At 38.1% G+C, this 24094-nt stretch overlaps 1 protein-coding gene across 20 annotated transcripts in view; it reads left to right on the top strand.

The window, feature by feature from the left end:
* Positions 1-24094, top strand: part of TTLL5 (tubulin tyrosine ligase like 5) — a 215592-nt gene that overhangs the window by 38179 nt on the left and 153319 nt on the right. For 17 of the 20 annotated variants that reach the window (XM_036238716.1, XM_016122545.2, XM_016122550.2 and 14 more), the window contains 6 exons: positions 1227-1318; positions 2097-2204; positions 12261-12342; positions 13908-13969; positions 15105-15199; positions 17369-17410. In XM_036238716.1, coding sequence (XP_036094609.1) covers positions 1227-1318; positions 2097-2204; positions 12261-12342; positions 13908-13969; positions 15105-15199; positions 17369-17410 — 481 coding nt within the window. The remainder of the gene's footprint in view (positions 1-1226; positions 1319-2096; positions 2205-12260; positions 12343-13907; positions 13970-15104; positions 15200-17368; positions 17411-24094) is intronic. The other 3 variants (XM_016122546.2, XM_016122548.2, XM_016122557.2) reach the window with 1 other exon arrangement.

Consider the following 24094-nt stretch of genomic DNA (forward strand, 5'->3'; position numbering starts at 1 on the left):
TATTTTTGCTAGGGCGGAGGAAGAAAACTAGAAAGATACATACTAAAACGTTCACAGTTCTTAACTATAGTGGATGGAATTATGAGTGGGTGATTTCTGTTTTCTTCTCTGAACTTTTATGTATTTCCTAAGATTTTCTAACATAAATACTTCTATATGTAGGGGGGCGATTTACTTAGGATAAATTAAATAAAGAAAAAAATGAGGCCATCTCAGAAGAAGATTCAGTGGAAGGGAGTATGAGCCCAGCTGTATGGAAATATTCTTTCTGCTATGTTTTCTTTCATTCTGATAATTTTGCCAGAAAGTGGAAAAATAAAAAAGAAACCCAAACAGTTACTTTCTACTTAGACTAAAAATAGGTGCCTAGAATGTCCAAGGAAAGAAAGAAAGGAATCTGGAAGTGATGGCAAAGTTGCTGAAGCCACATAGATTTCACTGAGTGTCCTGTGACCAGTGTTAGGAATTGGTTGGAGACATCCTTCACTTTAGAAGATGAGCAAAGAAGCAACTGATGGGTGATGGTAGGGAATTGGGGGGCAGCTGCAAAACACAAGCATCAGATTGTAAGAGCCTTCCAACAGGCATGGGCGTCTACCCCATTTGCTGCTTCGCAGCCGTGGTGATGGTGCACTTCACCACTTTTATTGTTGCTCTAGCGTGTTCTCCCTTCAGCGATGCATCAAATGGTTTTTGAAAAAGCTGTGTCCAGAGAGGAGGGAGCTTGCTTCAGATGCTAAAGCAATTCCGTGCTTGGTTAGCTCATTGAAATGCTACACTAGGTTAGCTCACTGGCCCATCCACACTCAGTTTTGCTCTGAAAGTGGCATCAGAGGTGGTTTTGTGGGCTCATGTAGCATTTACCTCAAAGACTAGGTTTGTACGCCAAACATTTCAATTTATTAATGCATTGTGACCATTCTTAAATTTGTTTATATTCTTTCCCATATTCTTTCATGATACATAATTGATTAAGGGAGAATTTTGCCATCTTCTCCCCTACCCCATTCAATAAGGCAAGCTATATGCTTTTCCATTTCAATGGAAAAAATTGGTACAAAGGGACATATGACAAAAAAGACCAAGAAAAAGTAGGTGAGGTGGAAATCAGTAAAGGGACTGTTTCTCTAGAGACTTAGAAGGGTAAGAAAACTCTTTGTAAAAAATCTTGTTTCTATGGCCAGGCCTTGTTGCATATGTGACCTTGATCCATTAATTTGTTTTAGTTGTGATGATCCAGAGGTGGAGGATTATGGGAACAAATGGAGCATGAGTGCTATGCTTAGGTATCTGAAACAAGAAGGCAGAGATACAACTGGTGAGTACCAGGCCTTTTTTCATTCTGACTTCTCTTGTTTGTATAACTTGACCATTGTCTCTACCAGGAGTCATTCTCTCTCATTGGAATAGTATAGCTAAGATATCTAATGGGATCACCATTTTGGTGTGAATTTTTCTTGCCCTTTTCAAGATGGAGAAAAGGCTTTCCATGATCCCTGAAATCCCTTTTCTTGTGTCTAGTTTGAAAGGCATAAATTTTCTCTTTAATCTTTAATGAATTTATTTTCATGAATGTTGAACTGCTAACTGAAATACTATCAGCTTTTTATATAACAAATTGTCTGTCTCCATACTGGCCTTGAGTTCAAATTTTTCTAAATTAATTTTCTATTCATGTTGCTAAATTGGAGAATGGGCAGTGTCGAGTTTGAGTACAGGGCCTGGAATCAAAATGGACAGACACCGTTGCTGAGTCTTGAGCAAAATGGGAAACAGTGTGCCAAAAGGCCTTTCTCAGTCCACAAAGAGAACGGTGATGGGAAATGTGTGAGAAGAGGAGTAAGATTCCTTTTCTATTCTGTGTTCGTCTTTTGTCATAGGAGGTCACTAAAGTATGTGCTCCAGCACCCACATTCTTGACCGTGTTGCCCTATTCACAGATATGCCTTTTTCTGGAGCACCCATTCATGGAGAGACTTTTTTTAATGAGCACACAGTCTTTTATATTATATTGTGTTATGGAATCTAGACCTTCGAATCCATGCACTATAGTATTTCTTCCTCCTCCTCTTTCTCCTTCTGCTTTTTTTTTGTAGCACTGATGGCCCATGTAGAAGACCTGATTATTAAGACTATAATCTCTGCTGAACTAGCTATTGCTACAGCCTGTAAAACCTTTGTTCCTCATCGCAGCAGTTGTTTTGGTAAGGAGACTTAAGAAGCTTAATGTGTTTTGTGAAAAGGGGCTTGGGAAGTTGGGATGGGATCCTGGGGTAGAGAGGCTTTGTGATTCTATAAGAGTGAGAGGTATGTGGTGGACTTTTATTTCTTTCCAAGCTGACATAGCATATGAAGATCCTACTACGAGGCCAGCGGTGAGCTTAGTTGGAGGTTCCCTGAGAACTAACTTTCTTTCTGGGTGGGAAGCAGGGATTGGAACGAAAGTGTGGGTCTCTTTGTCAGAGAGCAATCAGAAAAAGTCTGCAACGGACTGTACAGGAATCCAGCTCTAACAAATATATTCCAGAGCTCTTTGGCAGCCAGACTGGGAACCATTCCAGGAAGCTCTGGCTGGTACCAGTATGTGCTCTCTCCCGTTTTCCGATGACTCCTCCTTTTTGTTTTAGTCTTCTCTCCAGTGGGTTCTTCCCCTTCTCTTCTTTCTTTTCTTCCTCTTCCTCCTGTCCCCCGCCCCCCTTCTCTGTCACCTCTAACTCCTTGATTGCTCAGAGGAGTAAGGCACAGTTTACAGTTATTAGACTAGGAAGCCTGTTGCCTAGTGACCTACTGGCTGTGATTGGAGCCCTGAGTGTGCCTGCCTACATTTGCTTTTGTGTGGATGTGAACTCTTTAGTGATTGCCAGGGTGAGTGTCCGTAAAGTCAAATAGGCTTTCAGCAGGCATTACACTTTGTTAGTAAGAAACACTGGAGTCATTGATGGGAGGATAATAAAAGTAATACAGTAATAAGGATTGAAGAGTCATTGCTTGCTTAGGAGGCAGGGTAACAGGAAAGCAAGGAACATGGGGTTTAAAGCCTGACAGACTTAGTCCGAGACCCGTTTGTAGCCCTGACTAGAGTTCTGATTTTCAGCAAGTTGCTCTAATTCAGTTTCCTCAATTGTAAAATGGCAGTAATGATGGCACCTACCTCCTAAAAGTACCATGAAGATCAAGTGAGATGATGTACGCAAAACTCCTGGTACAATGTCTGGCCCATAATTTGTACTCAAGAATTTTTTTTTTGTTATTTTTATAATTAGACATTATACTTCTTGATCTCTTCAACAGATTATTCTAACAGTCTTGAGGGGCACTAAACAAAAGGCAGTGTTGAGAATCTGAATAGAAGGTGGTAGATAAACCAGGATCTAAAAATATATAGGAAAAGAAGAGGTGGTGATCTTTTTAAAATACAAATATGTTCATGTCTTCTAAAACCCTTGAATGGCTCCTTAGGCTTAAGTAGTAAATAGAAACTGGATATGACTTCAAGCTTCTGGGGATCTGACCCCAGCTGACTTTTCTAGAATTCTATTTCCCTTCTTACACCTTATAATCCAACTGCACTACTGAGCACTCCATGCCTTTGTGCCTCTGTATAAGTTCTTCTCTTCGGGTATATTACACATATACTTTCCCGGAAGTCTCTGAGCTTATCTTTGTGAATTCTTAGTAGTCACTGTCTCCCCTTCCCCTGTCACCCAATTTCTGCCAAATCAAATCTTTCACCATCTCCCTGGACCTTCTAGGTTCTTTCCTAACCCTTTACTTTTGTACCTGCTTTATCCTGCGTCTGAAATACCTTTCCTATGTTACTTTACCTAACAGATTACTGACATCTTTCAAGACAAAATCTAGTATCATTTCTTTGGCAGATTTCTTCCTACGTCTTCCACCAGTGAGCCTCCCCGTCCCCAGCACGCGGTTCATAAGCTGCAGTGGTACCTGCGTGTCATCTGGTACACATTCATGTGTCTGTCCCTGCTCTGGGCTGGAAGCTCCTTGATGACAGAAACAGTGTCTCCCTCGTTTCTGCCCCTCTGGTGCACAGCAACAGTTTCGCTCTTAGAAGATGTTCAAGAAATGTTTGTTGAGTGATTAATTAGTACTTGTTTGAATTGCCTTTTGGTGGCCTGACAGGCTTCACAATAGATCTGATTTGGTAGGGCCTAGAGCTTTTAGAATTATTGTAAACTGTTTGAGGAGGGGGCTCTGGGAACATAACTCCAACTTTAAAAACCTTATTAGGTTAAAAAAATAAATAAAAGTTTCTTTTCCATATCTACTAGGCTCTCATGAGAGGGTAAATTTATTGATGTAAAAAGCTTTGTTCTGGAAATCATCACAAGCTTTTCTGAATGTTTCCTTTTCTATTTTGTTTCATTCCTTGATTGCCTTTCAGATGCTTGAGAATTTCTAAAACAATGGCAGTCAAAGTTCTAATGTGAAATAAGCAGTGACTTTCTCTGATTCAGTGAACTACCCCCTAGGTCCATGTCATCAGCAATGGGTCTCCTTTCCCCCTCCCTACTTGTGTTCAGTTTTAATAAACTGAGTGCATCTGGAGTTTTTTAAGTTGTTGACTGTCTTCCTGGCTTTTGTGGTTCTAATTCCACTTCCTTTCAGCCCTGGGATTTTATGTGCTTCATTAACCTCCCCCCATCAGATATGATTTTGTAAACGTGTATATGTTTGTGTGAATCTCTTTGCCTCCCACTGATTCCTAACCTCCCCTGGGGTTTAAGTTTCAAGGAATAAGCTGTTTTTTTTTTTTTCTTTCCTTTTCTTTTTCATTTGTTTTAGAGTAAACAGGAATTGAGAGCTTCCCAGAAGAATTTGGCTTGAACAGAGCATTGGTGCTTTTATAGGAAGCCAACAGTCCAGTGATGGGGTTCACCATATTCTTTGGTTGCTGTTTCTGCCCTTTCTCATTATGGATCCTTGCCAGAAGCATCCATTACTCTCTAGTTGTCCCTGTCCTATTTCTTTCCCACCCTACCACCTGTAACATCCCAACTGTGTTTCCAGGTACCTTCGGTATGCCCATTCATTTACTTATGCATTTAACTTTTTGTTCAGTTTTTGCTGTGTTCAAGGTGTAGATTATGAGTTTGTTCCTCTCAAAGCAGATTTTACATAGGATGATGTATACATATATCTGCATTATAATATTAGCATTTAAATATAGACTTAGGAACCTTCACAAACTACCTGAAACTTAGCCATTTAATGTTTTTTCATAGATCTGTATGTCTGGAAAGGAACTCAGAGAATAATTAGTCTGTGTAAAGAAATTGAGATCCTAAGAAATTGAGACTCTTACTTCAGGTTCCAGAGTTAGTGAGTGAGAGAACTCAGATGAAAAAGACTCAGCTTGGAAAAAAGCAGTCAGAAGATGGCTTTTGGCACTCATCTTGATCACGGGATTCTTGATTTATAGAATTTTTGATACCTCTTCCAATAAAACAGATTTTTGACAGTATAATTTTTACTACCGTCAAGATTGTGAAAATGTGATACCACGTGAAATGTATGCTTAAGCAGCACTCCTTTAAATATGCTTAGGAAATTGGCATTGTGAAAGAACTGGCTATGAGAACAGCTTTTTTGACCAGTTCGAAAAAAACTCCAGCCAAAAACAACAGGATGTTAGCTGTCCTTTAAAGATGCTGCTGCTGACAGTGGTTTTATCTATGTGTGTGAAGATGGCTGAAGTGACAGGCTATGACCCTGTTCCTCTCCAGCCTGGGATCATGTGAACCAACTGTCATGCTACTTGTAAAATCGATGAGACTGGCTTTGTTTAGGTCAGAGACCAGTGACATCTTTGCTGAGGACAAACCATGCTTAATACATCTCTCATTGTTGAATGAATGCTGGTTTGGCCTTTTATTGCCATTGTTCTAGACCATTTCACAGGGTAAGCTGACATTCTTAAAGGGGAAATGTCCGTAAATATTTGTTAAAGGAATGAAAGCTTGCAGTACACATTCTCCAATAATGTAAACTACTTGATCAACAAAACAATAATGAAAGTCAACAGTAGTTCACTTTTTGAGATAGTCTTTCTTTGGTGTATCCCATGTTCCTGTTTAGAAGGGAAGGGAAGTTTACTGTAGAAAGGACTTAGTAGAAAGTACCTTCTGTTTGTCAAACACTCTTCATTGGTAATTTACTGCATTTATTACTCCTGTTTAATAGACAAGGACAAAAGCTTCAAAGAAGTTAATGATTTGTCCCAGGTCATACAGTTAATAGATGGCAAAGCCGAGTTTGAGAGGTAGGTCTCTGGCTGCTTCTCCCGCCCACATAAAGAGATAAGTTCTGATGTGTCCGGCCACTTTTGGCACACGCTATATCCTGGATTCTTCTGCTCTCCTGTAACTAGATCTTAGGAAAAATGATATCATCCTTTATAGCAGATCAGGCCTGAAAAAGGGCACTCTTTCTGCTGTAATCAACAGTACCTAGTCCTAGATACTCCTTTCAGATCTACCTTTACAGATGGTAGCCAGATACTATATTGATTTATTGGACTAGTTAACAAATTGGCTCTGGGCTTTTTCTTTTATTTAGTTCATTTTCCTGTCGAACTTTAATCTGCTTTTTTCCCAGTTCTCCTTCTGAACCCCAGATAAAGACTTCCTTTTTAGGTTTTCAACTCAAATCCAAAGCCAAGGTGAAAAGAATTTTCTTTATACAATAGCACTTGACTGACAGCGAGTATTGGCTAATGTCAGCACTTTCCACTGCCTAAGGGATTACAGCTTCACTGGGACTTTATTTCTGGGGAGGGTTAGTGGGTCGATTTCAAAATTAATGGTGTGACATGTTTTGTAATCTCTTAGGCCTTTGGATGCATTATTATTTTCTCTTCTTTTCCCTCCCTAGACCATATTTTATCAAGCTTTTCCTTAATATGTCAAAATCTTAATAAGGATGTCTCATTACTTTATGATTGGTGGATTTATTATGAATATAATAAGTTGTGATTAGGATTATTCTGGGGGAATAGCTGGAAATTATTTTGTCATTCTCAAAAATCGTACAGCGTTTTTCATTTAAAAATTGTTTTCTTTCCATTTTCCTTTTGGTATGTCTTGATTGCTTCTTCTGATTGCTGCTTCTTGATTGCTTTTTTATGGTACAGGCTGTTTGGTATATAATGATGACTAAGATATGGCCCCTGCCCTTGAGTGGTGGGGAAGAGCAGACATGAAATGATAAATGACAGTACAAGTAGTAAAGTGACTCGAGTGCTCTTGGAAGACACAAGAGTTACCAGCTGTGCCTAGGGGAGCCAGGGAAAGCCATACCTAGCAGAAGGAATATAGCATGTAAAGAACAGTTTCATGATAGGATGCAGTATTTTTTGAAACGGAAAGTTCACTGTGACTATATAGCCTCCCTAGGATGGGGAGGCAGGAGATAAGGTTATGGAAGTATATTGGGGCTCAATTGTAAAGGCCTGACATGTTTGTTTATCCTGTAGACAACAGACAGCCACTGGAATTTTTAGAGCAGGAGAACAATGGGGCAACTCTGTTTTCTTTAACTTTCATCATGATTTGACCCAAAGCTTGGTATGATAGAATTACAGCAAATGGAAAACTTTTCAACATTACTAGAAGTGACTAATTTAAATTTTTTCGGGAACCAACCTGACATCAATGTCTATTCCTGGGCCAATTTACTGCCTATTTCTATTACATTTAAGTCTTAGAAAGGTAGTCTTAATGACCACGTGGAGAATGGACTATTGTGGGGAAAGATTGGTGTTAGGGAAATGATTTGGGAGATAAGCATGCAATGATGATACATACTTACCATGCGGACCGGCAATCCCATGTGTCGGTATTTACTCAAGAAAAATGAAACTATATGTTCACACACCTACCTGTACACAGATGTTTATATCAGCTTTATTCACAATTGCTAAAAATTGCATGCAACACAAATGTCTGTCAACTGTTGAATGGATAAATTGTGCTATGTCCATAAAATATAATACTACTCAGTAATAAAAGGAATAAACTATGCTACTGATACATGTAATAACATAGGTAAAATCTCAAAAGCACAATTCCAGGTGAAAGAAGCCACTCTTGAAAGGCTAATTACTGTATGATTCCATTTATTTGACTTTCCAGAAAAGGCAGAAATCAAATCAGTGATTGCTAGTGGATAGGGAGTGAGGATTGACTACAAGAGGCACAAAGGAAAGTTTATGAAAGAATTGTTCTATATTTTGATTATGGTGGTGGTTATATAGCTATATACATTTGTCAAAACTCATCAAACAACAACTTAAAAAGGAAAATTTCATTTTACATAAATATACCTTAACAAACTTATCTTAAAAGCAGAAACAATGATAGGTTGATGAACCTCACAAACATGCTAAATGAAAGAAACCAGATTCAAAATTTTATAAAAGACAAAACCGATCTATGGTAGAAGAAATAAGAATGGTAATTGGGGGTATGATGGGGGAGCAGGGCCTTTAGCAGGAAGGAATGTGAGGGATCTTTCTGGAGTGATAGGAGTGTTTTGTGTGGGTTGATAACAGGAGTGTGGGTTACATGGATGTACCCAGTTATCAAGACTCATCAAATTGTATACTTAAGATCTGTCCATTTCATTTTATGTAAATTATACCTCAAAAGGGACTATAGAAGGCTGGATTAAAGAAAAACAGAAGATATCTGGTAATGTGTTGGATTTTAGAGGTGGCGAAGAGAGTGCTTCCAGCTTGGGAGGCTGGTGGATTTTCCAAGATGAAGAATAATGGGAAGATGAGTTGTATTTGGTTGAGTGTTAAGTATCCATGGGATATCCTTGTGAAGTTGTCTAGAAGGCAGTTGGAATTATGAATTTGGTGTCCAGGAGACATTTAACTAAAGATACAAATTTGAATGTTGTCATCATAATATTAATTGCACCCGTGAGAATACATGTGATCACCCAAGAAGAGAAGTAGAATTGAGAAGGAAAAAAGACCTGAGGATGCTACCCTGAGCAAACCTACCAGTGAATAGCTGGGCAGAAGAGAAGGAATGAAAGAAGGAGAGGAAAGAGGAGGAGAATCAGCAGAGAGCAATGTCCTGGAACCAAGGGAGAAGTAAGGGGTGGTCAACAGTTTCAGATGCCCGGGCTTAGCAGTAAGGTGGTCTCTGGTGACTGTAGTGAGAACAGTCAATTTTTAGAGTGGGAACAGAAGAAATTCTTACGGGTTGGTGAGTGAATAGGCACAAAGAAAGTTAAGGCCATTAAGGATCGATTGCTTTTTTAAGAAGCTGCATTAAAGAAGTAGAGGGACAAGAGTGCTAATAATGTACCCTAAGAAGTGGAGTCAAGGTTCTTACCATTCACTAGTCTAATTGTCAAGTTCATTTTGATTTGGCTGGGGGCTGAAGGAAATATGTCGCACCAAGGAAGAATTTCCTGAGGAAACGTTGATGAAGGTGGTAGCAACAGTCCTTTGAAAATACTTGCTCTTCTGTCATAATGAAGACAGCAGAAAGGAACAAAGAAAGTAGCTCTTAGAACTAGAAAAGCCTTGCTTGCCTTTCATGACAGGAACATTGGTAGGGCTCATCCTGGATACAGAATTTTTGAAATTCTGGATACTGTTGCTAAAACACAACATTAAAAGGTGAGGGACTTTGATATTTTCAGCGCAACATACTTCTTAAATTTTAACACCTTTCCTTTCCACAGAGAAGACCAATCATAAGTTAAAAGTGTTATAAGGACTCTAACAGCTTGCCAAGGACCCAAATTATTTTTCTTAAGTTGAGTTGTTATTTTAAGAGATAAACCTGAAACAAATGCTATCTTTCCATCCCATTTCTCTCCCTCAGTTCCAGCCTCTGAGGGGAGCTGGGCTTTGCACCACGTCGCAATGCTGTCAGATACTTACTCCACTCTTCAGTGATGGTAGATCCAAGCCTGGTGCATGTACAGACGTAGTTAAACTCAAAACTGGTTATGAGATTGCTTAGCATGGATGGGTTTTATTCACCTGAGTACAAACTAAGTCGTCACTGTAAAGAATGTTTTCTCTGGGTCATTTTTTTTTCTTACTTCCCTGAATGTCAGGTCTCAGCTTTGTAGCAGAGATTCTTGGAATTTGCCTCTTAATTTGGGAAATAGTTAAGTAAATGTGTTGGCTGCTTAATGGGAGGTGTTTACATGATGAGTCTCATTGATTGTTATTCTGATTTCAATTTGTCTTAATTTGTGGCTCATTCTGCAAATTTGATCAATATATGCATCCGTCATTGTTCTCACCCTGTTCCTACTACGATTATTATCAGTCATATTACCACTTTTATGAAACAGTTGAATCCTGTGCTCCAACTTTTAAAAACTGAAGGTAAATGTTATTTTTCTTGACTAAAACTCACATTAAGTTTTCTCTCGCTTGTGTGATATTAACATGGACTTATAGATTTTGTAATTAGGTCTTTCCGTTCAAATGCCTTATTTAGTGCCACATCACAAGATTTTTCTCAGATTAAAGGGGGAGTAGTCTGCAGGATGACTGAAGGTCAGGTAACATATTCAGAAGAATGTACCATAACAACTATAGATTTGTTACCTAAAGAAGATAGGCATAGGAGCTTTCTCTGCATTTTACAGTATAGATAATATGTGATCTTTGTGTAGTTACATGAAGGTCAGTCCCAACTCAGACTCTTATAGTGTTTGATTATTTTTGCAAATTAAATGGAATACTGAATAAGTACTATGGAAGCCAACTCACTCATGGAAACACAAGAGAGAACCTGAATATGAATGTCTACCTGAATTCATATTGCATAAATAAGAATTCTGGATATAGGTTTACTGAGCATACAGGTATTGGCAAATGATGACTAATAGAGGGCATAGGAGAAACCAAAGGATGCTAAAGAATATCAGAGAGAGACATGATTTTTTCCTGCGTTCCACAGGGAATAAATGGTTGCATCACGAGGAGGAGGATTCGGGTTTCTAGAGTCCCATTCTGCGATTCTTGGTGTCACATCCGACTTCCTATATTCTAGAAGAGAGTCTTTGGTACCATCTTTTTAGAAGCCTGTATTTAGTTTTCTGTGTTTTTAAGAGGATTGAGAAATGGGAAAATTCTTGCAGTGAAGAAATTTGTTTCAAATTGAATTTCTTGAGAATATCTGGTTGTGTTCTGTGGGTGTGAGTTGTGGCCTGTGACCTCAGATTGAACTGTAAGGAAGCTAGTCTTTTTTTTTTTCTGGAAAGAAGGTATAAACAGTTTATTTGAGGGACACAGAGGGGGAATGAATAGGACTTCTGAAAGTCTGATATATTTACTATACGTGTATCAAGGAGGACTGTGGAGAGGGTCTCATTAACAATAATAATAATAATGAGAGTGAAGGTTGCCAGCTTGGGTTCCAGAGTTAGCCTCTCATCTCTGCATTCTGGGAGGAAAGCCTGCAGATGGTTCCTGCTTTGCTCTTTGTAACAGTTGGGGTCGTAAGGGGAGAGAGTTAGTAAAGAATCCAGAAGCCATGGAAATTTGATCTCGGGTTCCCTCCTAGAGGTACAAGAAGGCTTAAATAATATTAGTGGTGCAGGGCGGCTTGTCACAGTCCTGCTCTGCTGCCACTGGCTCTCTCTTCTTTCTTCTGTCTTTCTGTGTGGGACCAGTGTATTTTTTTTTTTTCTGTCTTCAAAGGGAAATTGAAACCATAGGAAGCGGGACAGAATAAATATATTTTACACTTAGATGTCTTCTTGACCTAGGTTGCAAAAGCAAGATCTTGGTTTAAGAAAATGTGACTGAAGGATCCTAGAGAGAGATGCCTTCAATAGATTTTCCTCTTTTCAGAGTGGAGTGGGGAAGTGGTGGGGGACAGTCCAGAACAAGCCCAAAGTAGCATTGATATGGGATGCACTTATAATCTTTTTCCCAGCATTTTTTTTTCTTACCCATAAGCACAGCAGAATCATGCTTGCTAACCTCTAGAGTCTGGACACTTTATGTGTAGAACTCAGGAATGTCAAAGGAATAGATAATAAAAACAGTGGAATTTTGTTGTTTTCTTATCTCTAGAGCTTGATTCATTTCTCTTGAACTTCAAAGACTCTCTGCTTCTACTTTCACTTATTACTTATACCTCAGTAAGTTTCTAGGCCTCTGATGGGAGTTGATTGGATTGAACCTTCCAGATCTCTGTTTGGTTGTGACATGGAAAAATGATCTTCTGTATTGTGTTATGTTGTATTTCTAGAACTCTATGGCTTTGACGTGCTCATAGATTCTTCTCTGAAGCCGTGGTTGTTGGAAGTGAATCTCTCTCCTTCTTTGGCCTGGTAAGTAGTCTGTTCTGTCTGCTGGAAAAAGACAAACCTCCAGTGAGTAGTACTGGAACACCTTTTTTTTTCTGTCATTTCTCTTGGCACTAGGAGATTTTTTTCCCTAGTCATTAGGTAAAGTTAACTAGAATTCCTACATTTGGGGGATTTGTGGTATGTGGTCGAAGCCCACGTGACAACCACGGATCCCTGTCTCACTAGTCAATTTGCACTCTGTGTTTACTGTCGTATGGGCTTTTAAGGATGCTTCTTGCATTCATTTTCATCCATAGTTCTTTCTCTCCCTCTTTTTTTTTTTTTTTATAACTTTGTAGGTGTTTTGATAAGACTAAATAAATACATGAGGTGTTATATTTCCTTTATTATGAAAAGTTTATACAGACTCAAGTCCACATATACTATAAATATATAGAGGTAGGCCTAGGGTAGTGTAGGTATTAGCTGATCCTTTTGCCCTATCCATGTCCTGGTATCCATCCATAATTAGAGTCTACAAACTTCCAACAATTAAAACAAAATTTAAAAACCTATTCAGAAGAAGGAAAGAAATATATTTTTCTGTACTAGAGAATATTCTGCTTATATCTGCAGCTACAGCCAGAGTTTCTATTAGCTATATGCTTCTCTAAACAGCTAGAGGACCATAGGGATTTATTCCAGAGACCACCCAGCTGCTACATTTTTAAGGATGAGAAGTATTGGCAAAATGCCAAGTAATCAAATACAGGCAGATCGACTACTTCACGGGGTGGCAGTTTGGCTTCGCTCCAGTGGGAAGGTGTGGAGGTAGGTATTACAGACGCTTGGGATGTTGTGCTCCACTTTCGTTCAGTCAACTTTTTGCAGACTGCCTAGCACGGCAGGTTAGATAATGTTAGAAATCCCCAGAATGAAGTGTTGGGTCCAGCAGCCAGAGTCATCTGGTTCACGGAGAAGCACCTCAACGCCACAGCCAGCATGGCAGTTACCACTCCAGGGAGGCCTCCAGCTTTCAATCCGTGGTGTTTGTCTGCATGTGGGTTCCTGCCGCATCATCTGGTGATATTTTGGTATAACTTGTTTTTTTTTTGCCCTTATTTGCAAGTCTGTTAGCTTAAGCACGTTGATTTAGAACAGAAAGGAAGGCTTGAAAAAAGTACAAAGAAGGGCAAAGTTTCTTCTCTTACACGTGAATGCGATTTGACTATTACAGCAGTAAAAAATAATTTGAATGATGGGCACACATAAAATAGCATGTTAGAAGTCTGGACCTCTAAAATCCAGAGTGATAATGAAGCAGTATTCTTGACTTGTGCAAAACTGAATTACACAAGACCTAAAAAGATTGCATGTCAGGGAATTAGTGCCTTGGTGCTGGGCCTGCCTTACAGAGGATGAGTTTAACACCGGGCTTTTTATTGCTGGTATTTTTGCCCAGATTTCTTTTTCCACAGATTTGATGTTCTTTATGTGTTGCTGTTCATCGACATTTGGAAGCTTTGCTACATTGGGGCCTGTTAGGGGCTGCTGTTCTGTTAACCTATAAAATTATCGATTGCTCTTTTCTTTCTCTGTTCTGTTAGTGATGCACCTCTGGACCTAAAGATTAAAGCCAGTATGATTTCAGATATGTTCACTGTTGTAGGTGAGTAGTAGTTTTTTCTGAAACTCGCATAAAAGTTACCCAGAGCATCCATTTTGTCAGGCTCTATAGGTGTTGCCAATTGGCAGTTCCTAAGCCATGCTGGATGTTTTGTACTAAAAAATTATATTTTCAGGGAAGTGTTTATGAGTTTCTACTCCCCCTGGCTCCATCCTGTCCTGAGGTTGAACCACAACTAGGGCTGAGACCTAATTCCTGGGCACAGGAATTATGAGCCGAGGAAGAGAGTTAAGCAAAGATCTGGAGAAAGTATATTTTTCTCTGAGCTGGGATAGTGAAACCCAGTGAAGAAGACTGGCTGTGTTTTTGCTAGACAGTCTCTGTGGGTGTCAACACGATCTTCTGTAGTAGTTATAACTAAAGCAGCTCAAGGAAGACATCCCCTTTCGAGTATATACGCCAAAACTTTGAAATGAAGATGGGCAGTCAGGTGGGTATGTTGTGAATTTGATGTTAAAAAGTACTCTAAAAAGACATAATAAAATATATTCGAAATGAACGAGTGCTTGATGTGTTAGCATATGCTATAAAAGTTAGCTATTCTTATTGGGTGGGCATCTGCTTCTTTTTAGATTGTAAGTGAAATTAGCCCAAACCTAATCTCTTAAGTCATAGATAAACTACAAAGCTCATTTTGAAAGTTGCCAGTAGACCACCTTTGGTAATTCCAGAAGTGGGTCCTGTAACAGGACAAGACTCCTCACTTGCTTCTGGATTCTCCCAGTAAAAACAACATTATTTCCCAGTTACTGTCCAGGAAGCCACTTTAAAATCATTTGTTTTTATTAACAGCTGTGTGTTTTTAAATGGTGGTTTGCATCTTTGCTCTGAAGTTCAAAACTCTACGTTTCTTTTTCATCAGAATCACATTTCAGCTCCCCAACAAGGGAGGTTGATTTATATGCATATTTTCCTTTCGCATTCTCTCCAGCTATGCTGGTCTGAAGTTCAAGGTGGTGTGTGTGTATGGGATAGTCAAGTTTAATCCTCTTGAAGATGGATCTCTGTAATATTTATGAGAGTAAAACTGAGTTGGTACATCTAAAGAAAAGGTGCAGCTAAACCTGCTAGTTTCTTAGAAAATGGCAGGTTGTAATGTTTCCCATTCCCCATTCAGGATTTGTGTGCCAAGATCCTGCCCAGCGGGCATCAACCCGGGCAATTTATCCCAACTTTGAGTCTTCCAGGCGAAACCCTTTCCAGAAACCTCAGGTAAGCAAATTCAACAGCAGAGAACCCAAAGGAGGCTTACTGGAAAGTGGCAGCTGATGTAAATAAGTGAGCTGAAGCTCTGTGGATATGAGGTCACGTAGAGCAGGAGAATTTGGGGATCATTCTAGACAGGAGGCAGTTATAATCAGCGGTGGCTAATAGCTTATGCTTTCAGTGCTTTTAAACAAACATTCTCTGCTTTTTGTTTTTTTTTCTTTTCTTTTGGCTTTTTCCATTATCTTTCCTTTTTTCTTTCTCTTTTTAAAAAGATCACCCTTTTTTTCCCCCAATCGCTATGCTCACAAACAAGGCACAGAGAGGGAGCCTACAAATTCCCAGTCATTACTCTGTCCATTTTTTTTTCAGACTAGCTCCATAAAGAAGATGCTCAATTAAATATCTTCTCTACAAGTGATTCTCTTCAAAAGGGCCCTCAGTGGTGGTGAGGTGTTGATAGAGGTTAAATGAGATAAACTGCCTACTGAAATCTGTACATGTCTGAAACATTCTTTGATCAAGTGTTGCTCCAGTCTTTGTGTACTCTGCATTTTTGTTCCAGTTAAACCAATCAGCTAATCATTCTGTGTACTCATTCACCATCTAATCAGTCTCTGCCTGACTAGACATGTCTAGTTTCTACTTCTGTTTCTTTGCCTTCTACCTCCCTTCCCATCTGGATCGATTATCTTGCCTGCTCAGAAGTTTGGCGATTGTTTCTTATTAAATTTATCCCACTCCGTTGTGACCTTTACTTTTCATTTCATTATGATTTATGTGTTCTCTGCTGTATTGCTTTGCATTCATCGATTTGTTGCTTTTAGATTTTCCGTTACTCCTTTGCTGGATTGTAAGCTCTTTGAAGGCAGAAACAGCTTCTTCTCCCCCTCCCTCCCCTTTTCCTTTCTCTTCTTCCCCCACCTGTTTTGTAGACATCCACTAATCCTTTTCTTCCCATTCCTCTCCCTCTTCCTTTTGCTTGCTGGTCTCATTTAGAGTGGTGCTATTTTTGTTTGCCGAGCTCATATACTACTACTTACTCAGATAACTTCATTAGGACAGGGTTTGCAAACTCAAATGCCTGTAGGGGCTTCAGGCAAACCATATAAATGAGGAAAGAGGACCAGGCGTAATAAAGCTAAGAGTGATGTGACTGCAGGAAACCGGAGAGTTCATACCTCCTAAAAAAAGGTGCAGTGATTTTACCAATGTGCCCTAGCTGATCAGTGCCATGTATGAGTGTGGGCCAAGTGTTGTCAGAGTTTCCTACTGTCAAGAGAAATCAGAAATCATATTCTAAAATATTAGCAACTAGCTCAATTAAGAAAATACTTTGTAGACCAAACATAATGTCTTTGCACTAGATTCATTCTGTAGGGCCGGGTGCCTAGCTGCGAGCTCCTGCTCTAGATGGCATTGTGATGTAGAACAGGGTGTACTATATCTTAAGGGGTTTTATTTTGGATTAGAAGTAAAATCAGGCAACAGGGTTGTACTTGACCACTACATCATCACAGATCAGAGTTTTTTGTAATTTTTAATAAAAAATAGAGAATTAACCTAGGTATACTAAGAAAATTGAATTTAGGCGAACACATTCCTTTGCTAATTGTTTCCTCCAGTATCTATGGCAAGAGCCACAGAATTGTATAGAAAAGACTGTGAATGTTTCTGTGCAGCTCTGAGTGTCTGCCGAGTTTTAATCTAAGGGTGGCTCTGTGTCAATCTTGGATGAATTGATCTCTTTGCTTAGCTTGCCTGTTAGCTTTTATTGGTGACTCTTTGCAAGTCATAGAGAATCTATCACCATTTGTTTAGCTGCCTGTTAGGTAATGGTATGACTTCATCCATTGGCCCATTGGACATTTATTAGAGGCTAAAGAAACTACAAGTTAGTTTTGCATACTGTGTGAAACACATTTATCTGAGGGAGTAGTTAACTTCAGTACATCACAGGAGGATTGTGCCCTCAGTGGTGAGAAGATGAAATGGGTATAGGAGGAAGCAGTGTGAAAAATAATAAATGCTCTAATCTTCCAAGCACAAAGTGTAGGTCTCTTGCTTTGGTTTCTGCATGGAGAGCTGCTTTTCCTTTTTTATATCCTATATCACGGAAAATACAGGCATGTTAGGAGAAGATAAGGCTTTATTCCATTTTTCTGTCTTTTATAGCGTCCAGTATCTGCACAATTTCAGTCATCAAACACCAAACAGGTAAGTTCTGGATCATTTGGAGACTTCATTCAAATTTTATTTCCATTCCTCAGATTGAAAGCCTTTTAGCTTTACTCTTTCACAGTCCATATTTTATGTACCTGCTTTGAACAGTTTAATAACATAAAATAGAATACATGAAAATGAATGCACAGAGGTCTTTTCGAATATAGAATCTAACACTAGTGGTTGCAGGAACTTAGGAATCCTCTTTTCCTGATAGCGATTATGCTGTGATGGAGGCAGTTGAATTTAAATGATGAACAGGGTTTAGAGGCATATCTACCACTTTGACCAAAATATTCCAGAAAGGAAATACAGTTCACAAATAACCTTTCTTTTTTTCACACACCTTATGAAACACACTGTTGTCAGTAGCTTGATATTAGAAACGTTTTCACATTGGTATTGGGTGGTATTTGGGTTTCTCAATGGATGACATTATTTTATGTGATGATTTGCAGTTTTATGAATTTTAGAAACTGCCATAATTAATATCTCAGAAGCTACCTTTAAAATAAAGACAAAATATTTTATCTCTAACTCTTAATGATCAGCATTTGCCCTCTTACTGTTCTTGTTAGCAGTATTAGAGATTAGCTGTCACTTTCTTCCATGCCAATTTTTTTAAAACATCTTTTTGAAGTAATGGGGTAGCAGTGGGGGTACTGCTCCTGGGATATGATGCTTCGATACGAGGGATGTAGGCGTTTCATTCATAAGTGTGTCACTTGTAACTATTAGTCGCTTATTAAAAAGCTCAGTATATTTATTTTGGCATTTGTACTCTCTGGTGAAGTTTCTGGTAAGCTCAAAACCTTGAATTGTAACTTTCTTAGCTGCTCTTTTTGACAAAGTGATTTACATGGTTTATAGGAATTCAAGAAATGAAAAAAAGACTTACTAGTTGTCTCGTCTAGTATTTGGTAACTGGTTAATGTGGTTCTGTAATATGAGTTAGTTGGTGGAATTCAAAACTCTGTAATACAGTGTTTTATATTTAGCAAGTACCTAAGTGTGCTAGCTTCTCGCCATGGCAAACAAATATCCTCCCTGTCCTCCTCCCTCCCCAAATCCAAGGCTGTTGACTCAAAGAGCTTACATTCTAAATATCTCCAAACTAATCTACTTAAGGAGAACATGAAATGTACTGTCATAGCCTTCTGAATTTGTCTCCGAAGAAAGTGTCTTTGATTTATAATTCTAATCTTAATTTCCCTTTACCTATTTTAACTCTAGTACATCTAGCTCCATCGCTAGAATTGCCATCGGTTGCAATAACCTAGATAAGCAAGGCCTCTCTCTAGTAGTCATGTATATGAACACTGCTAACTTGACACAAAGCCTTTCCAGTTTTATTCAGCCAGCTTTATACATGTTGAATTCTTTGTCTCTTATTGTTCTTTACAGTGTTTTACTTTGTCACCGTCTTTTCTGTGAATGAAGCACTCATAACTCCACACTCATTTCATCAGAACTAAGTGAAAAAAGAAAAGAAAGGAAATTCTCTGCTCTGGGCATTTAGATTATGTGAAGTTTTCTTTTTCTGTTGCTGTCAGATTGTAACGTCACAGTTCTTTGCCTGTTGTCTGACTATTCCTTTATAAATCATCATCTCTTTCTACATTTCTTCCTTCCCTATGAATACTATGGTTCGAAGTTTCCATTCATCAGAAATTACTTTTCAGCATTCTGAGGCAGGTGGCATGGTTTTGTGGAAAGAACCTGGACTTTAGAGTCAGGTAGACCTGGGTTCAAATTTGCTCTGCCAATAACTAACTGTTAGACTTGGACAAGTTCCATTAAGTTTCTGAGGCTGACTTCTCTGTCTGTAAAGTGAGACTTATAATACATACATGGAATTATAGTGAGAAAGAAATGATAAAAGACGGGTAAAATATTTAGGATAGCCCTAGACACGTAGTTTACCCTCAGAAAATTTAGTCCCCTTCACACTTTTGAATCCTATTGATTTTTCTTCTACCCTTTTGATAGCCATTATCTGATGTTATTTTGATATTCATTTATCTGTAGTCATATTTTTCACATTTGCTGTCATCAACAAATGCAAATAAATTACTTAATTATCTAGTTACCCATTCTCTAAGACATTAATGAGATTCCAAATGATGCTTAATACTCATTCTGGAAATCATTTTCTAACTTGATTGCTGCTATTTATCTTATCCTACATTACACTTTTTAACTGTTTGCAGTTTTTGTTGGTGTATTTCACTCATTATATCATGACACTAAGCCCTAATTGGAAATATAATTTTAAATAAAATTTTATGAAATTTTCACAAATGCTTCTGTAAAATCCAAAGACGTTATAGTTGCTATATTTTCATTTTTTTTTGTAATTTTGTCCTAAAAATCAAAAATTTAAAGCATGTTTTAACATAAATAAAGCAGTCTCCATACTACTATACTTCATGAGCCCATTAAACTCTAAATGTTTATGGATTTTTTTCTTTTAATATTTGTTCCATTATTTTACTAGGGATTCAAGTTAGACTTACCAGGCGGTAATCACCAGGAGCACACTGCTTACATTTTTGAAGATTGGTACCTCATTTGTTTTTTTCTAATCCTCTGGTACCTCCTCAGTTCTTCATGATTTTTCAAACATAATTGTAAGTGGTTTTGGTAAGTTTTTTTGTGTGTGTTTTTAAAGCCAGTTCCCTTAATAACAAGATGCATGTCTCTCAGACCTGCCGACTTACATGTATTCTGAATTTCCAGATGTTGCATATCTCTTTTTTTTTATTGTAACACAGGCTTACTTACTTCTCTCCCCAATTTCAAAGTATACTTCTGGTTATCATTACATATAAACCTTCTCCGTTAGCTACTTTTTGTCTGTTTCCACTCAGATTTATTCATAGTTGGTCCTTTTTGTTTTCTTTAATTTGATAGCATTAATTCATTTCACTTTTTAAACTTGATTTTACCTTTCATTTTCTAGACGGCAAGACACATTGCATATAAATGGAACTATTTCTAGTTCATTTGTTTTTAACACAGAATTCCACACTTTGTAAAACTGAATAGGGACATTTTTATTCTTCGCATGTGCTCTCTGTGAAAGAGATTTTATTTTTGTCCCTCAATTATGATACCTTTTAGAATACCTTTCAGATTATATGTTTTGTCCAGTTCTTCTTATTACCGATACTTGCTAGCTTTCTTTAGGCCGAGAGTCATTTTTCTGATTCAACATCTGTTTCTTACCACTTTGAGTAGGGGCAGGTAGAGGTTCCTTGTCTCAATAATTTTACATTCTCAGTCACTTCTTCCCTAGCCGTAAAAGTTAGATGTGTAAAAGTTTCTTCTCTGGGTATATTTATGAATCCTAAATTGTGCTAATGATAATTTAACATGTTTGATTACAATTTGCATGACAGAATTCTTACCTAGACAGTCATTTGGCAGTTCAAACTACCCAGTAGTTTAAATCATGTGTCATCTTGCCAGAGGCAGTGGTTCTCTTTAAGTTCGGAGGTGCTTTATTTCCTTAGTGCATTCAGTCAATCCATCGGAATTTGGATTTATTCTATCACCAAGAGAACATAGCTGAGTCGAAATGCCCAAAATCCAAACCACAGAATGGCTTGCGTTTGGATTGTTTTGCTCTTGTTTTTGACCATCCTGATGGCCTTTCCAATTGGTCTGATTCCTTTTTCTTTTTAATTTGCTTTTAATCTCCAAGTATATCCCCAAAGACACAGGAAACCTGGCACATTTTAGAGGCATTTGAGATACCTAGACTTCAGTACCGATGCCTTTTCACATCTCTCCCTCTCAGCCTTTTTAATAGTTTAGATGGAAATAAAGAGATGAAGAGATTAAATTTCTAGCCATGTTTTTTTCTCTTGGAGTAGCATTGACATTTTCTTTGTACCCTGCTGTTATTTGTGGCAATAAAAGAGTAAAGCCATCAGCTTTATGGGAGTTAACAGCTGGGCATTTACCTAACAAGTACCATTACCCCTCAGTCCATTCCTTTGTCAAACCTGCCAAATGCCCCAGCCAGGAGCACCTGCCGGAGTTCCTACATGTCCCACCCAAACAGCCCACAAAAATGCACACAGTTCCTAGAGTTATGTTTGTGGGCTGTAACAACACAGTGGTTGTGAATGTGAATGGAAGACGACTCTTTGAAAGTGACCGGCAGAGAAGGGTAAGAGTTTTGGGGTGCTAATTCATTGTTCACAGGAGCAGGTTTAGATTAGTGAAGTTGCAGCATCATTATATTCCCAATCTCTGGAAGCCAGGAGCATTAGTCCATCATGAAGCTGTTCCACAAATATTAAAATGGAGTCTTAGAAAATCCCCCCCACCCAAAAAAAATCAGATAAAAATATAAAAAGAAAAATGAACAACAAATAAGAAAACGTAAAAAAAAACAAACCAACAATAATTTTAAAAAGAACAAAATGAACAAGAACAAAAAGACGAAAAACAACAAAAAATTTTTCTGGAACAAAAATTGGATGTGCTCATTAGATGTTATTCAGTAGTGGTTTGATGCATATTCTTATAAAGATGTCCATGTGTTTCTTAAAACTATTCTAATAGGTAATAACTATTTCTTAAAATATTTTTATTATTAACCTTTAAATATAGATTTAGTTTGGCAATAGTTTTTTCTCAAAATTCAAGATTTTAATTCCTAATTGTGAAAAATTTCAGAAATACTCAAAAAGAGAAAATACAGCGGATTGCCCATAAATTTATCACCCACATTCAACAATTATCAAGATTTTGTCACATTTACTTAACCTATCCCTTTTCCCAACACTTTTAAATTATATTCATTCTATTCTAAAATGTTTAATCTTTATTACATTATTTGTATGTAAACTTACTTTGTATTCTCTTACATAATTTCAGAGAACTTTAAGGTACATTTAAATAGTGCAAGGTGATGAGGCAACTTGACTTTGGAGGAGTTACCACCAGCGGCTTTTAATCAATCATGCTGTTGTTACATATAAAGTAGTTGAGTATTTTTAGCAAACAATATGAGAAAAAATCTCAAAGCATTCATTAATATTTTGTTTTTTCAAATTTTACTCTAAATAAGCATTTACACTTTGAAGATGTTTTTTAATGATAATATCGATTCCCTTTCTAACTCTAAACTTTACCCTTGATTCCGCTTTCATCTCAGCACGTACCGTTCAGTGTATTCCAAGAGATTGGAAGTGAGTTAAAATTTATCCCCCAAATCTGCAGAGTTTTATTCTAACCAAGATTGCTCTGTGTTAGAGCAAAGCCATCAGCTTTATGGGAGTTTGCACATTCATTCATTCATTTATTTTTTTCAACTAATATCGGTCGATCTCCAACGCCTTGCCAAGCACTGTTCTGGATGCTGAAGACACCACAGGCAAAGCCAACCAAATAAAGTCCCTGTCTTCACATGTTGCTTTTATCTGCTGATTTCATGGTTTTTCTTTATATAGGTATCTCATCATGGAGTTGCCTACCAGAAAATCTATTTTTTATAACTCCCATGCTAGCTTTGAAGATTAATATATATTGGTCTCCCTTGTGTCCAAAGGTAAATGGTTATTTTTATACAGGGATGTATTAATCAGCTTGGGCTGCCATTACAAATTACCATAGACTGTATGTGTGGCTTAACCACAGAAATTTCTCACAGTTCTGGAGGCTGGAAAGTCCAAGATCAAGGTGCCAGCAAAGCCGATTTCATTCTGTGGCCTCTTCTTTTGGCTTATAGGTGGCCACCATCTCTTTGTATGGTCACATGATCTCTGTGCGTGCTTGGGCAGAGAGAGTGAGTACATGTTCTCTGGTGTCTCTTCTTTTAAGGACCAGGATCTCACCATCCTGACCTCCTCTAACCCTAATTACTTCCCCAAAGCTCCAGATACCATCACATTGGAAGTTAGGGTTTCAGTATATGAACTTGAGGGGACATAGATATTCCAGTCCATAATGAGTATTGCCAAGAAAGTCAAAAGCTAGGTACCAAAATGTCTTTCATTTAAATTACATTCTACACGAGGAGATAGACTACACAAAGAGAAAAGTAAATACAGTAATAGCTCCTGATGGTGGGCTTCTTCTCTCTGGTTAAAGTTACTTCTAGGAATTTAAAAAGTCAACTTGCACCCACATTTCTTGAATTATTTCTTATTCTTCCTCCTTGGCAGATTTGTCTTATTTTACCAGTCACTTTATCTATTTCATTATAGTGTATTCTCATGCTTCATACCATCTGTCTTCGCTTGTTATAGTTCTCTGCTCACAGAACATCAAAGTCACTTAAAACTTCTGATCCCAGATGACTTTCCTGGTCATCATTCAGGAGGGGACATAGCGCAGGCCATCTTTGGGGGCCCGTGATGTTTGCCTCCGCGGAGTGCCCAGGGCAGTCATCTTTGACTCGGGTCTCTAGAAGTCCAGCAGCCATGGTATTTCTCAAGTTGTAGTCTTTTCGATATAGCTCTTTTATGTCATTGATGACATCTCAGTATTTTCCGCTTCTAGTTTTAAAACATCCCACAGCCCAGCTTTTTCATTTGTGACATAATTGCTCCTTGGTTTTTGTTTTCTATTTTGGTTTTCTCACTTCTTCTAATTCTCCTTCCCCAGTGCTGAAAAGAATATAATTGCTTACTGAAATAAATACATAATTTTATTTTGAGATTA

Source organism: Rousettus aegyptiacus, unplaced genomic scaffold, assembly GCF_014176215.1.
Source record: "Rousettus aegyptiacus isolate mRouAeg1 unplaced genomic scaffold, mRouAeg1.p scaffold_m13_p_3, whole genome shotgun sequence".
In the NCBI taxonomy this organism is placed as follows: Eukaryota; Metazoa; Chordata; class Mammalia; order Chiroptera; family Pteropodidae; genus Rousettus; species Rousettus aegyptiacus.